The 12,513-nt window shown below is 45.1% G+C and overlaps 1 protein-coding gene across 6 annotated transcripts in view; it reads left to right on the top strand.

Moving 5' to 3' along the window:
* The first annotated feature begins 1,610 nt into the window (after positions 1–1,610).
* VOPP1 (VOPP1 WW domain binding protein) overlaps positions 1,611–12,513 on the top strand; it is a 205,702-nt gene continuing 194,799 nt past the window's right edge. For 4 of the 6 annotated variants that reach the window (XM_086365538.1, XM_086365540.1, XM_086365541.1 and 1 more), the window contains exon 1: positions 1,611–1,829. In XM_086365538.1, coding sequence (XP_086221664.1) covers positions 1,776–1,829 — 54 coding nt within the window. In that variant the 5' untranslated portion in view covers positions 1,611–1,775. Of the gene's footprint in view, positions 2,492–12,513 lie in introns of all 6 variants that reach the window. The other 2 variants (XM_086365543.1, XM_086365544.1) reach the window with 2 other exon arrangements.

Below are 12,513 nucleotides of genomic sequence, written 5' to 3' on the forward strand. Positions count from 1 at the left end.
AAAAAGAAAAAGAAACTGAGGCCTGGAGAAGTTAAAAAAAAAAAAAAAAGTGAGAGAGGTAAAATAAGGCCATTGTTGTGGACCTGAATCCAATCTGGTGGTGCCCTTACAAGAGGAAATTTGCACAGGGCCACGAGGGCCCTGTACACAGAAGGATCAGCACGTGAAGATGCAACAAGAGGGTGGCTACCTGCCAGACACGGAGAGAAGTCTCAAAGGAAATCAACCTGGTTGACCCATTGATTGTGAACTTCTTCTCTTTGGAACTATGAGTAAAATAAATTTCTGTTGCTTAAGTCGTCCAGTCTGGTACTTTGTTATTGAAGCCTAAGCAAACACCTAGAGCAAAGGAAACTGAAAAGTGAAATCCTCAGTATTCTAAACCCTGGGGGCCTATTTTTATGGAAGAAGAGGTGGGTTAACTCAGAGACTAGCATAACCCCTTCTCGTTGAAGACCTTTTCTTTTCTAAAGGGTCCCCAGTAATGCTTCAGACTGAAAAATTGAACTAAAACATCAGTAGTTAAGGGCTCGGTTATGTTGCACCTACCTTGTAAGTGATTAGGTAACCCAGAGACAGAAGTCTGCAATTCTTTCAATTGTTCATTTAGTAACGCCTGGGGCTGCTGAACAACCAGGTGTGGTAATGTCTTTTCCTATTCAGTACTCCCAGGTCTCTGCACTTTGCATCCTACTGGTGCAAGAGACTATCTCTCCCTTTAGACACTAGGCAGAGTTTTCTCGCCTCCCTCCCCACCTCCCCCACGAACTGCCTCTCCAGCTCATGATCTGGTACAACTTACAAGCTCAATAAATACTTGTTGAATAACTGTACAAATGAGATGCAATCTGAGCCAAGATGTGGGGGGAAAAATACGGTAAGTACGTGGTACTGGAAGCTTCCCTTATGGCTTAGCTGGTAAAGAATCCGTCTGCAATGCAGGAGACCCGGGTTCGATCCCTGCTTTGGGAAGATCCCCTGGAGAAGGGAAAGGCTACCCACTCCAGTATTCTGGACTGGAGAATTAAATGTACTGTACAGTCCATGGGGTCGCAAAGAGTTGGACACGACTGAACTTTCTTTCTTTCTTTTCACGTGGTACTGAGGGGTGGAAAGTCAGTTCAGCAGAGGCGAAGGACATTGCAAACTTATCAGCGGGACGGTGGGCTTCAACATGGTCCAGATGTAGAGGGTGTGCATGCAGGGACAGCGCAGGGGGACATGGGCATGAAAGCACCACATTTAAGTGAGAGATGAGGCATAGTGAGCCTTCCATTCTCGGTCTGCCTCCTCATCCTTTGGCCATCCTTGCAGTCACACGTGGGGAGGGTGTACCATCCCACGGTAAGCGCAGGGATGAGAGGGACGAAGAACCTGCAGGCACACAATAGGTTCATGTGCCTCCTTGGAACAAGCCTCACACGGCGGAGACTGCTTCTTTTATAAACCTTACCAGGTCTATTCAGGGGTGACACGACGGTGTCTTCGGAGGGAGCAAACGGCTGGCAGCTTCCCTCCTCGCCCTGCCGCGCGACTTGCCTCCTGGCTCCTGGCGCGTGCACTCTGGAGGGGAGGACCCTTGACACTCCTTAGCTGAGCCGGGGGCGCGCGAGCCGGGGGCGGAGCGCGGCGAGGGCGGAGCGGCTCATCCCGGGTCCCCGCTCGCCCGCTTGTGCCTCTGGGTCCCCAGGCTGGGATCCCGCCCGCCAGCCCGCTGGCCGCCTTGCAGGGGAAGTGCTACTGACCCGCGCCTGTGACCAGGAGGACGTGCAGCCATGGACAGCCTGGCCTGGAGAGTGGCGGCACTGCTGCTCGGGCTGCTGGTGGAGGTAGGGCCGGGCCGGGCGGGGTAAGCGGGAGCAGCACCGACCGTCCTCAGGAGCCCTGGGGGCCGAGGGACGAGAGCCAAAGGCTCACCGACCCGCAAGAGCCCCGGTGCGGAAGGCTCTGGGCCCTGGTGACAGGGTCGCCCGAGCCCTCCCCGCTCTTCTGATGGCCCTCAGTCCCCCCGCCCCGCATTTATCGTTTCTCGCGAGTAGAGAGGACTCAGGAGCACCCTTTGCGCGCTGTGCGCCGGTTCACCCCCCGGGGCCTCGGCTCTGGTCTGGGTGAGGGTCTCGGGTGCGGTGCAGGCAGAGATTCCAGGCGCCCAGTGGTTTGGGGCTTGGGGCTGGGGCGCCGCCGGGTCCAGGTGCGACCGCGCGGATGCGTGGTTGTGGGAAACGTCACGGAAGCACGAGTGAAATGGCGGGACAGAGCAGAAGTCCTCGCTTGTGAAAATGGAGCGCAGAGTCTTCAGATGCGAGAGAAAACCTCCGAAGAGATGGCGTGGTGGGTGTGGCCTTTTGGCGCCGAGACCCGGGACTTGTTGAAGCGACTACGGAGGAAGCGCCGGTAACCGCAACCTCGTGGAGACCTCGACTGCCCACTGCTGGAAAGGGGCTCCCTCGGATGGGTCACCCCCTCCTTGATAAAACGGATTCTTTAAAATGTGAGCTGGGGGGTAGGTACTGGGGTGCAGTGTGGATTAGGGCTTGTTCCATTCCTTGCTTGGCTTCATTATTTTAAAGAAAAATATTGTTAATGAAGTCTAAGTAAATGGAGGATGAGTATCTTACGTTTTCTATTTTAGGTAGTACATCTCTGGAAATGACTCCTTGGTTTTCTTCATTTGTAAAGAAATACAAGTTATAAAATGTTGGGAGGGAGAGCCTTAGCTCTCCTGCAAGAAAGGTTAATGGAAAAGTTTCTTATGCCAGGCGCCACCGTAACAAGACTTCCTGTTTTTGTTCCTGTGTCCCCTGGCTAAGTGGTTAAAATTTTCGTGGCGTGCCCTCCACTTGAGTTGTCTTCGGTTATTCAGAATTTTATGACCTTAGGAATAACATCCTTTCTGTGATCACCAGACAGATAATGGAGAAGTGAATCTGACACCACTGTTCACATAAAAAGGCATGCATATGTACTTACACGTGCAATCCCCCCCCCAACTTAAAAATCAGCACTTGGTGAAATAATTTACACTAAAATTTAAATAACTGAATTGATGCTTTCACAAAGTCGATTATCTAGATGGTTGGTAATTTTTGTTTTCATGGGATCATGCAGTGTAACCCATTTTTACATGATTGTCCCAAGCAGCTATTTTGTTTGTGGTAGAGGGGTGTCTCTCTGTGGCATTAAGGAGATTTCTTTCTAATTTATCACATGGAATCTTAACGCATGAGTTATGTATCTGAGATGTTTTCATCTTTAGTGTGTTGCTCTGAATTTCATTTAATATTGGTTATCAGGACATTTTTGATGTTTTTGAAGTCCTGAATCACATACTTAAATGTGCGATTTCTGTTGCTGAGTATGTGGAAGCAAAGAGCTGTTTTCAATTTGAGGGTATAAGACAATTAAGGGAGATGTTGGGAAGCCTGACAGCCAGCTGCAACCTGGGATTTTCCTCTTTGTTTCTTTGTTCTGCTTGCACTGGTTTCATTGCGGTTGTAGTGTAGTTGACCATAAACCACCTGGCGGCCTTTTTGCCCTCTGGGATCCTCTTCCAAGCCAGAGTCACTCTGGGTTGCTTGGGGCGAGGGTGGGGAAGTGTGTTTGAGAGAAGTCCTTGAGCAGGGAGTGTATCTAAAAGCTGTTTAAGCTGTTTAAGAAGGGATTTCCTCCAGCTGCTTCACTTCCTTAAATAGAAATTCACTTACCTGTTAGAGAGCTAGACTGGATGTTTGTTTTTTAATTAGCAAACACAGAGTGCCTACCCTGTGTCAGGGATTGTTCTAAGCATTTAACAAATATTAACTCGTTAATCTTCTTAGCAATTACTTTAATTCCCTTTTTTGTTTCAAATGGGAGATGATAGAGAGCTTGTCCACAGTCTCACTGCTGTGACATATGAGGGCTTGAGATGTCAGCACTAGCAGTGGCCTGACCACCCAGTGCTGTGTTGCTGCCTCTCCCACTGATGGACACAGAGACGTGCAGAGAATTTGTACAGGTCTGTCCTGAGGCCAGTGATGGACTTGGAGAGGTATTGTCTCATGAAATGGGTAAGCCAACAAAATTCCCATTGGAACTCAGTTACATTTCCTTCGGGGACCATATAATTTAGCATCCAAGCTATGACACTGGAGAGTGAAGGTGGGGACTGTCAGCAGTCATGTCTGCACACTTAGGTGGCAGCAGGACTGTCCTGGAAGCCCCAGTATGTGCTCACCCGAAATCCCAGGCACAGCTGTTGGTAGAAACAGGCTGGGGGTGGCATTATCCCTTCCCCGGGGAGACTTCAGGGAGCTCATTACTCAAGTGACCTTTTCTTTCTGTCAACTTGGACTTGCCTGGGAACTGCATGGGAAGCCAGTGAGGACCCTTGTTACATCTTTTCTCCTCCCCACTCTATGCCAGCCTTGTAGATCCCAGGCACATAGGCCGTGGGGGAGGCCACAGAATAGGGGAATCCCAAAGCTCTTTGAGGGTCATGAAATTCTAAACTTCTGTGTTTTTCTTCTGTTCTCTGGTTTCTGGAAGGCCCTGCTAACAATGCCTGCAGGAAGAGTGATGGTGTGAGCTGTCCCCTAGTAACTCTGGTGAATTAATTCCCAGTGGCCTTCACTGGGCTGCAGCAGCACCTTAGAAACTGAAAAAGAAAAGCAGTTTCAAAGCTAATTATGCCTTAGTAGAACCTGGGGAGTCATTAGGTGCTGAGCATATGTGCATATGGGCTTTTGTCAGGCTGTGTGGTTTTCTGGATATCACTGCAATCTCTTTCTATAGGTCTGGTTGTTGACACTTTGTTAGATACTGAGTAGTATTTGTTCTGGGTTCTGTCCTTTCTGAAATGAGCCCAGAAATGTGTAGTATATTATTCAGTATAAAATAACCCCCGTGCCAGGGCTGGGGACTGTAGGCATCCATTCACAAGGGAAGAAACTCTGTACTATGTTATTTTATTTAAGAGACTGGCATCAGTATCTTTCTGATCCTCCCCTGGACCAAAAGCCGGAAACCTTTAAGTGAGGCCGCCATGTGTTTCAAGTTATTCTGGCCAAAGAACATCCCTTCTTGGGCTAGAAAAAGGAGTGGTCTTCTCTTAGAGACAGTTGGAAAGGGAACATTGTCTCTTGAAACCAGGGAAATTAACAGGATTACTGAGTATTTTTCCAAGTCCATTGTATTTTGACACCCAGGAGTCTTGAAATTAGAACCAACTCATGTTTAAGAGTGTTTTTTGTCTCATGCCATCTGTTTTTTGTACCCTGGAATTGCAATGAATGTGGCAGCCCCTGGATGCCAATTTTCTGAAATAAACCAGTGCAGCTGTCCCTGAGCAACATGCAGTTTGAATGAAAGAGAAGACTGTAGGGAGTTTGTTATCTCTGGAAGCTCTCTGGAGGCTAGGTGATGAGGATGAGAGGTGGCAGTGGTAAATGAACCTGGTGGGAAGGACTCCACTCGGAACTGCGGGAACTGGCTCCTAGTGTAAGAAGAGGACCTGGGGCTCTGGGCGCAGACTCTGGGGCCCTAATTAACCTTGCATTCTTTGACTTGTGCAAACCTGTGAAGACCAGCTGGATGGCAGTGACTCTAGAAGTACATAGATTAAGCTAGTGGCCACTGGATTATTTAGCCATGGGCTGGCAAGTCATTCTCTTAGAACCTACATTTATCCTCTCAATGAGGTCTCTCAGATGTCACCCTCTTGATGAGGCCTACCTTGATCACTCTATATAAAATTCCAACGTAAATCTCTTCCCAGCACACTGGCTCTAACCTAAACAATTTCTTCTTTTCTATGTATTTATTCACTTCAGAATATGATGGAATTTACTTCCCACAATGTACACATTATAAAGGCAAAGGTTTTGATTCACTTGTGTTAACTGAAATATCCCAAACTCCTGGAACAGTGCCTGGCATACAGCAGGGATTCCATAAATATTTGAACAAGTGAAAAGAACCATGGGTAATGACCCTGGAGGAGGGAGCTGAATACAACTTCAGTAGGAGAAGGGAAGGTAATGTATTGTATGACTCTGAAGGGTCTTTGTGTGCTAATCACACAAAGAGCTAATCATTATGTGAACACCTGTAGAGATGGAAACTCACTATCTCTAAAGCAATGTATCAAAATTTTGGATAATTTTAGTTGTTAAAGTTTTCTGTTATATTGAGTAGAAATGTCTGCATTGTTTCTACCTGGTCCTAGTTCTATATCCTTGTGCTTTTCAGAAGAAATGTAATCACAATGACAGCCCTTCAATTGAACACAGCTGTATTGGTCTCCATGTGTTCTTCTCTAGGTTTCATTTCCTTCTGTCATTTCTGACAAGACATGGTTTTGAATCATCGCATCATCCTCACAGCTACCCTTTGAAAACTGCCAAACTGGATGGAGAGTGCTTAGGAAATTATCACTGAAAAACTGGTCCTAGAAAAAGACCTGGGAGTACAAAGTGAAGTTTGGCCTTGGAATACAAAATGAAAAAGGGCAAAGGCTAACAGAATTTTGCCAAGAGAATGCACTGGTCATAGCAAACACCCTCTTCCAACAACACAAGAGACGACTCTACACATGGACATCACCAGATGGTCAGTATTGAAATCAGATTGATTATATTCTTTTCAGCCAAAGATGAAGAAGCTCTATACAGTCAGCAAAAGCAAGACCAGGAGCTGCCTGTGGCTCAGATCATGAACTCTTTATCGCAAAATTCAGACTTAAATTGAAGAAAGTAGGGAAAACCACTATACCATTCAGGTATGACCTAAATCAAATCCCTTATGATTATACAGTGGAAGTGACAAATAGATTCAAGGGATTAGATCTGATAGACAGAGTGCCTGAAGAACTATGGACGGAGGTTCATAATGTTGTATGGGAGGCAGCAATCAGAACCATCCCCAAGAAGAAGAAATGCAAAAAGGCAAAATGGTTGTCTGAGGAGACCTTACAGATAGCTGAAAAAAGAAGAAAAGTGAAAGGGAAAGGCAAAGGAGAAAAGAAAAGATATATCCATCTGAATGCAAAGTTCCAAAGAATATCAGGAGAGATAAGAAAGCCGTCCTCAGTGATCAATGCAAAGAAATAGAGGAAAACAATAAAATGGGAAAGACTAGAGACCTCTTCAAGAAAATTAGAGATACCAAGGGAACATTTCATGAGAAGATAGGCACAATAAAGGATAGGAACAGTATGGACCCAACAGATGCAGAAGATATTAAGAAGAGGTGTCAAGAATACACAGAACTATACAAAAAAAGATCTTAATGACCCAGATAACAACGATGGTGTGATCACTTACCTAGAGCCAGACATTCTGGAGTGTGAAGTCAAGTGGGTCTTAGGAAACATCACTACGAACAAAGCTAGTGGAGGTGACGGAATTCTAGCTGAGCTATTTCAGATCCTAAAAGATGATGCTGTGAAAATGCTGCATTCAATATGCCGGCAAATTTGGAAACCATCAGTGGCCACAGGACTGGAAAAGGTCAGTTTTCATTCCAATCCCAAAGAAAGGCTAAAGAAAATCCTAAAGAATGTTCAAACTACTGCACAATTGCATTCTTCTCACATGCTAGCAAAGTAATGCTGAAAATTCTCCAAGCTAGCCTTCAACAGTATGTGAACCAAGAAATTCCAGATGTTCAAGCTGGATATAGAAAAGGCAGAGGAACGAGAGATCAAATTGCCAACATCTGTTGGATCATCGAAAAAGCAAGAGAGTTCCAGAAAAATGTCTACTTCTGCTTTGTTGACTACACTAAAGCCTTTGTGATGGCACCCCACTCCAGTACTCTTGCCTGGAAAATCCCGTGGACGGAGGAGCCTGGTAGGCTGCAGTCCATGGGGTCTCCAAGAATTGGACACAACTGAGTGACTTCACTTTCACTTTTCACTTTCATGCATTGGAGAAGGAAATGGCAACCCACTCCAGTATTCTTGCCTGGAGAATCCCAGGGATGGGGGAGCCTGGTGGGCTGCAGTCTGTGGGGTTGCACAGAGTCGGACACGACTGAAGTGACTTAGCAGCAGCAGCAGCAGCAGCAGCAGCAAAGGCTTTGACTGTGTGGATCATAGTGAACTGTGGAAAATTCTTCAAGAGATAGGAATACCAGACCACCTAATGTGCCTCCTGAGAAATCTGTATGCAGGTCAAGAAGCAACTTTTAGAACCAGACATGGAACAATGGAATGATTCCAAACTGGGAAAGGAGTATGTCAAGACTATATTGTCACCTTGCTTATTTAACATCTATGCAGAGTACATTATGTCCAATGCTGGGCTGGATGTGCAAGATTGCCGTGAGAAATATCAATAACCTCAGATATGCAGATGACACCACCCCTATGGCAGAAAGTGAAGAAGAACTAAAGAGCTTCTTGATGAAAGTGCAAGAGGAAAGTGAAAAAGCTGCATTAAAGCTCAACATTAAAAAAATGAAGATCATTGCATTCGGTCCCATCACTTCATAGCAATTAGATGGGGAAACAGTGGAAACAGTGAGAGACTATTTTCTTGGGCTCCAAAATCACTGCAGATGGTGACTGCAGCCCTGAAATTAAAAGGTGCTTGCTCCTTGGAAGAAAAGCTATGACCAACCTAGACAGCATATTAAAAAGCAGAGACATTACTTTGCTGACAAAAGTCCATCTAGTCAAAGCCACAGTTTTTCCAGTAGTCGTGTGTGGATGTGAGAGTTGGACCATAAAGAAAGTAGAGTGCTGAAGAATTGATGCTTTTGATCTGTGGTGTTGGAGAAGATTCTTGAGAGTCCCTTGGACTGCAAGGAGATCTAGCCAGTGAATTTAAAGGAAATTAGACCTGAATATTCATTGGAAGAACTGATGATGAAGCTGAAGCTCCAATACTTTGGCCACCAGATGCGAAGAGTGACTCACTGGAAAAGACCCTGATGCTGGGAAAGATTGAGGGCAGGAGGAAAACAGGATGACAGAGGATGAGATGGTTGGATGGCATCACCGACTCAATGGATGTGAGTTTGAGCAAGCTCTGGATCTTGGTGATGGAAGTTGGTGATGGACAGGGAAGCTGCAGCTCCATGGGGTCTCAAAGAGGTGGACACTGAAGTGAGTGACTGAACTAAAATGAGAAAAAGACCACTCAAGAGTGAATAAAACAGAGTTCAAAGTTTCATACTGGGAAAAAGTTTGATTTAGCTTTATTTGGAAAAAGCAAAGCCCAGATTATAAAATAAGTTAATTTTATTCTAAGTACTCATTTCTAGAATTGAATCAATGGGTGAGGGGAGGAATTATTTTTCTGGTAAAAGTCTGTGATGCATAATAGCATAGTCCTCACTTGACTTTGGAAGTTCGTGGCATGATCATATTAAGAATTTTTTCTGTTTTTCCAGAATTGCTTGCTTGAGTAATCAATCCCACCATCTCCAGGTGGGGGCAGGAGGGCCATCTCCAGCTTCTCTCGGTCTTTTTTTTTTATTATTAATATCATTCTGTTTTGAGCATTTGTGGGGTCGCACAGAGTCGGACACAATTGAAACGACTTAGCAGCATCAGGGTCATTATTAACAGGTACCTTCCAGACTTTTTTGTCTCTTCCATAGGCTTGGTGTATCTTTGTAAGATCTGTGTCAAGATCTGCAAGGTCACTTTGCCGCCCATCTGTGTGTTACTGGTGGTGTACTTACTTGCCTGTGATCCTGGCATGGGAGGTTGCCTATGGAGCTGCTCTTGTTAAGTGAGCTGGGGTGTTGGTGCACTTTCTAGAAGGAGTGAGTTCAGTGTTGTGTGCATTTTGTCATGCGGCCTTTGGCTTGACTCCCATCTCTTCCCCACTGGGACTTGTTTGAACAATAAGGACACCCTGTTCTGTAGGTGTGCCCTCGCTGGCACTGTCACAGCCCTTGTTTAGACCTTTTCGTTATGCAGATAAAATAATCCAAGAGGTTCACCTTGACTTTGCAGTGACACTTAAATCTTTTTAACATCAACTGGTGGTAACCCACAAATCCTCATAATAGTTGTAGAGCATTTAGTATAATATTTAAAACCTGAATTGAGGACTATATATTCATTCTAATTATATTTTATGTTACTTCCTTCATCTCATCTTCTTAAGTCTGTTTAAATACTGTTTTTTAAAATCAGGTGTCCTTTATGGTTTTGTGCCGTATACAGATTTCATTATCATACCATTTTCAGCTTTTCCAATGGAGTATTAAAAATATTAAACTGAGCCAAGTCAAACATGGAGACTCTTATCTGGGTTGAAGTAGACTGAGATTTTGACTTGGAGAATACTGATGTCCTTAATTTTAAAAAGTCACAATTTAGCTTTAAATATGCAGTGTTGAAGTGTTTCCTTGGTGAGGAAAGAGACAACAAATGAAAGTCTAGAACTCCAGCAAGATATCTAAATTTGGGAGTTATTTTGTGCTCATGCTGCAGAGCAATTGAGAGCTTTATGCAAAGCTGCTGTGCTTGGTGAGTTGGACACGGTGGCCTTTGCTGGTTGGGGTTAATGAGTCAAGTAGTCAGCGAATACAGAGAGGCAATGAATATGAATATACATATTTTTTCAAGAAGTACATCTGCATACTTCAAAGTTCTTGAAGAACACAATATCCTCAGACCAGAATAAAGAAGTAGTATCTTCTAAATCAGATTTGAAATAAGACATGTGATAGTAGTTAGTTTCTTGTTTAGATGTTCTCTTAGTCCATTTGAGCTGCTATAACAATACACAGAATACTACCTACTGGGTAGTTTATAAACAACAGAAGTTCTGGAGGCTGACAAGCCAGTCAGGGCACCGGCAAGGTCCATTTCTGGTGAGGACTCTCTTCCTGGTTCACAGCTGGCGCCTCTGTCTGTGTCTTCACTTGGTAGAAGGGGTAAGCAGTCTCTGTGGAGTCTCTTTTATAAGAGCATCTATCCCAATCATGAGGGCTCTGCACTGTGATCTAATCACATTCTGAGTGTTCCCACCTCCTAATGCCACCACCCTAGCTTTGGAATTTCAACATGATTTTTAGAGGACATAAACATTCAGAGAAAAGCAGATGGCAACATGGTGATGTATTGTGGAATCTCAGCTCTTTGTCTATTGTCTGGCAGGCTTTTGAGTGAATTACTTAGGCTCTCATCAACTCAGTTGAGTCACCTGTAAGAAAAGAAGTGCCCCAGCTTTCCCAGAGAGAAGGTCTGAGAAAATTCACCACTTGAAATTTAGCTCTCCGCACAGGATAGACCAGCAGGTTGTGAATATCGTCACTTGTTTCTAAGCAAGGTTCTTGGCCCAGGTTCCCTGCCAAAATGGAGAGAGGGTTCCAAAAAATACCTTTTCTAAAAGAATGTGTACTTTTATTTATTTATTTTTGGATGTACTGGGTCTTTGTTGCTGCATGTGCTTTTCTTTAATTTTGGTCAGTAGGGACTACTCTCTAGTTGCGGTGTGCAGATTTGTCATTGAGGTGGCTTCTCTGGTCGCAGAGCACAGGCTCTAGGGCACATGGGCTTCAATCATTGCAGCATATGGGCTTAGTAGTTGTGGCTCCCAGACTTTAGGGCACAGGCTCAACAGTTGTGGAGCACTGGCTTAGTTGCTCTGAGACTTGGAACCTTCCCAGATCAGGGATTAGACCCACATCTTCTGCAGTGGCAGGCAGATTCTTTACTGAGCCACCAAGGAAGACCCCAAGATACGTTTTTGTTTAAAAATTGTGCTTTCTTGCCTTTTCGTTGATGTTGTTCAGTCTCTCAGCCGTGTCCAACTCTTTGCAACCCCATGGACTGCAGCATGTCATCCTGTCGTCCACCATCTCCTGGAGTTTGCTCAAACTCATGTCCATTGAATCGGTGATGCCATCAAAACGATGTCATCCTCCATTGTCCCAACTGTTCAAAAAAAGTGAAAGGAAGATTGTGATTATTGTCATCTTTGGCTCTTCATTGTTGCCCTGGGTAAAGCAATGAAAGAGTGCAAATAAATGTTCTCTTCCCCCTTCTATGCTGTCTGGATGGAGGAGCAGAAGGCAGCATCCGCACAGGTCACACCTGGACTTTAACTGGGAAGTAAAGATGAGTGAAACCCTTTGGCTCTTTAGCTTGTCTTGGTCTCTTGGTGTTTTGTAATTTGTGACAGTTTTTTCGACGGGTGGGGAGTGTGGGAGTGTGTTTCTGAGGGTTTCTAAAAGTTCCTACTCGTAGTACCTTGTTTCCATGTGTGTATGTGTGCTCAGTCGTGTCCAACTCTTTGCAGCCCCATGGACTGTAGCAAGCCAGGCTTCTCTGTGCATGGAATTTTCCAGGCAAGAATACTGGAGTGGGTTGCCATTTCGTACTCCAAGGAATATTCCTGACCCTGGGATCCAACCCGTGACTCTTGCATCTCCTGCACTGTCAGGGAGATTCTTCACCACTGTGCCACCTGAGAAGCCCACCTTGTTTCCTTAGTTAGAAAAAAAGCCGGCATGAGAAGCGGGGATGACAAGGGTGCGGGGTGTTTGAAACAAGGCCCATAGCCCCATTGT

Source organism: Bos grunniens, chromosome 22 (assembly GCF_055505025.1).
Source record: "Bos grunniens cultivar Pamir isolate PY7600 chromosome 22, Bosgru_T2T1.0, whole genome shotgun sequence".
Taxonomy (NCBI): domain Eukaryota; kingdom Metazoa; phylum Chordata; class Mammalia; order Artiodactyla; family Bovidae; genus Bos; species Bos grunniens.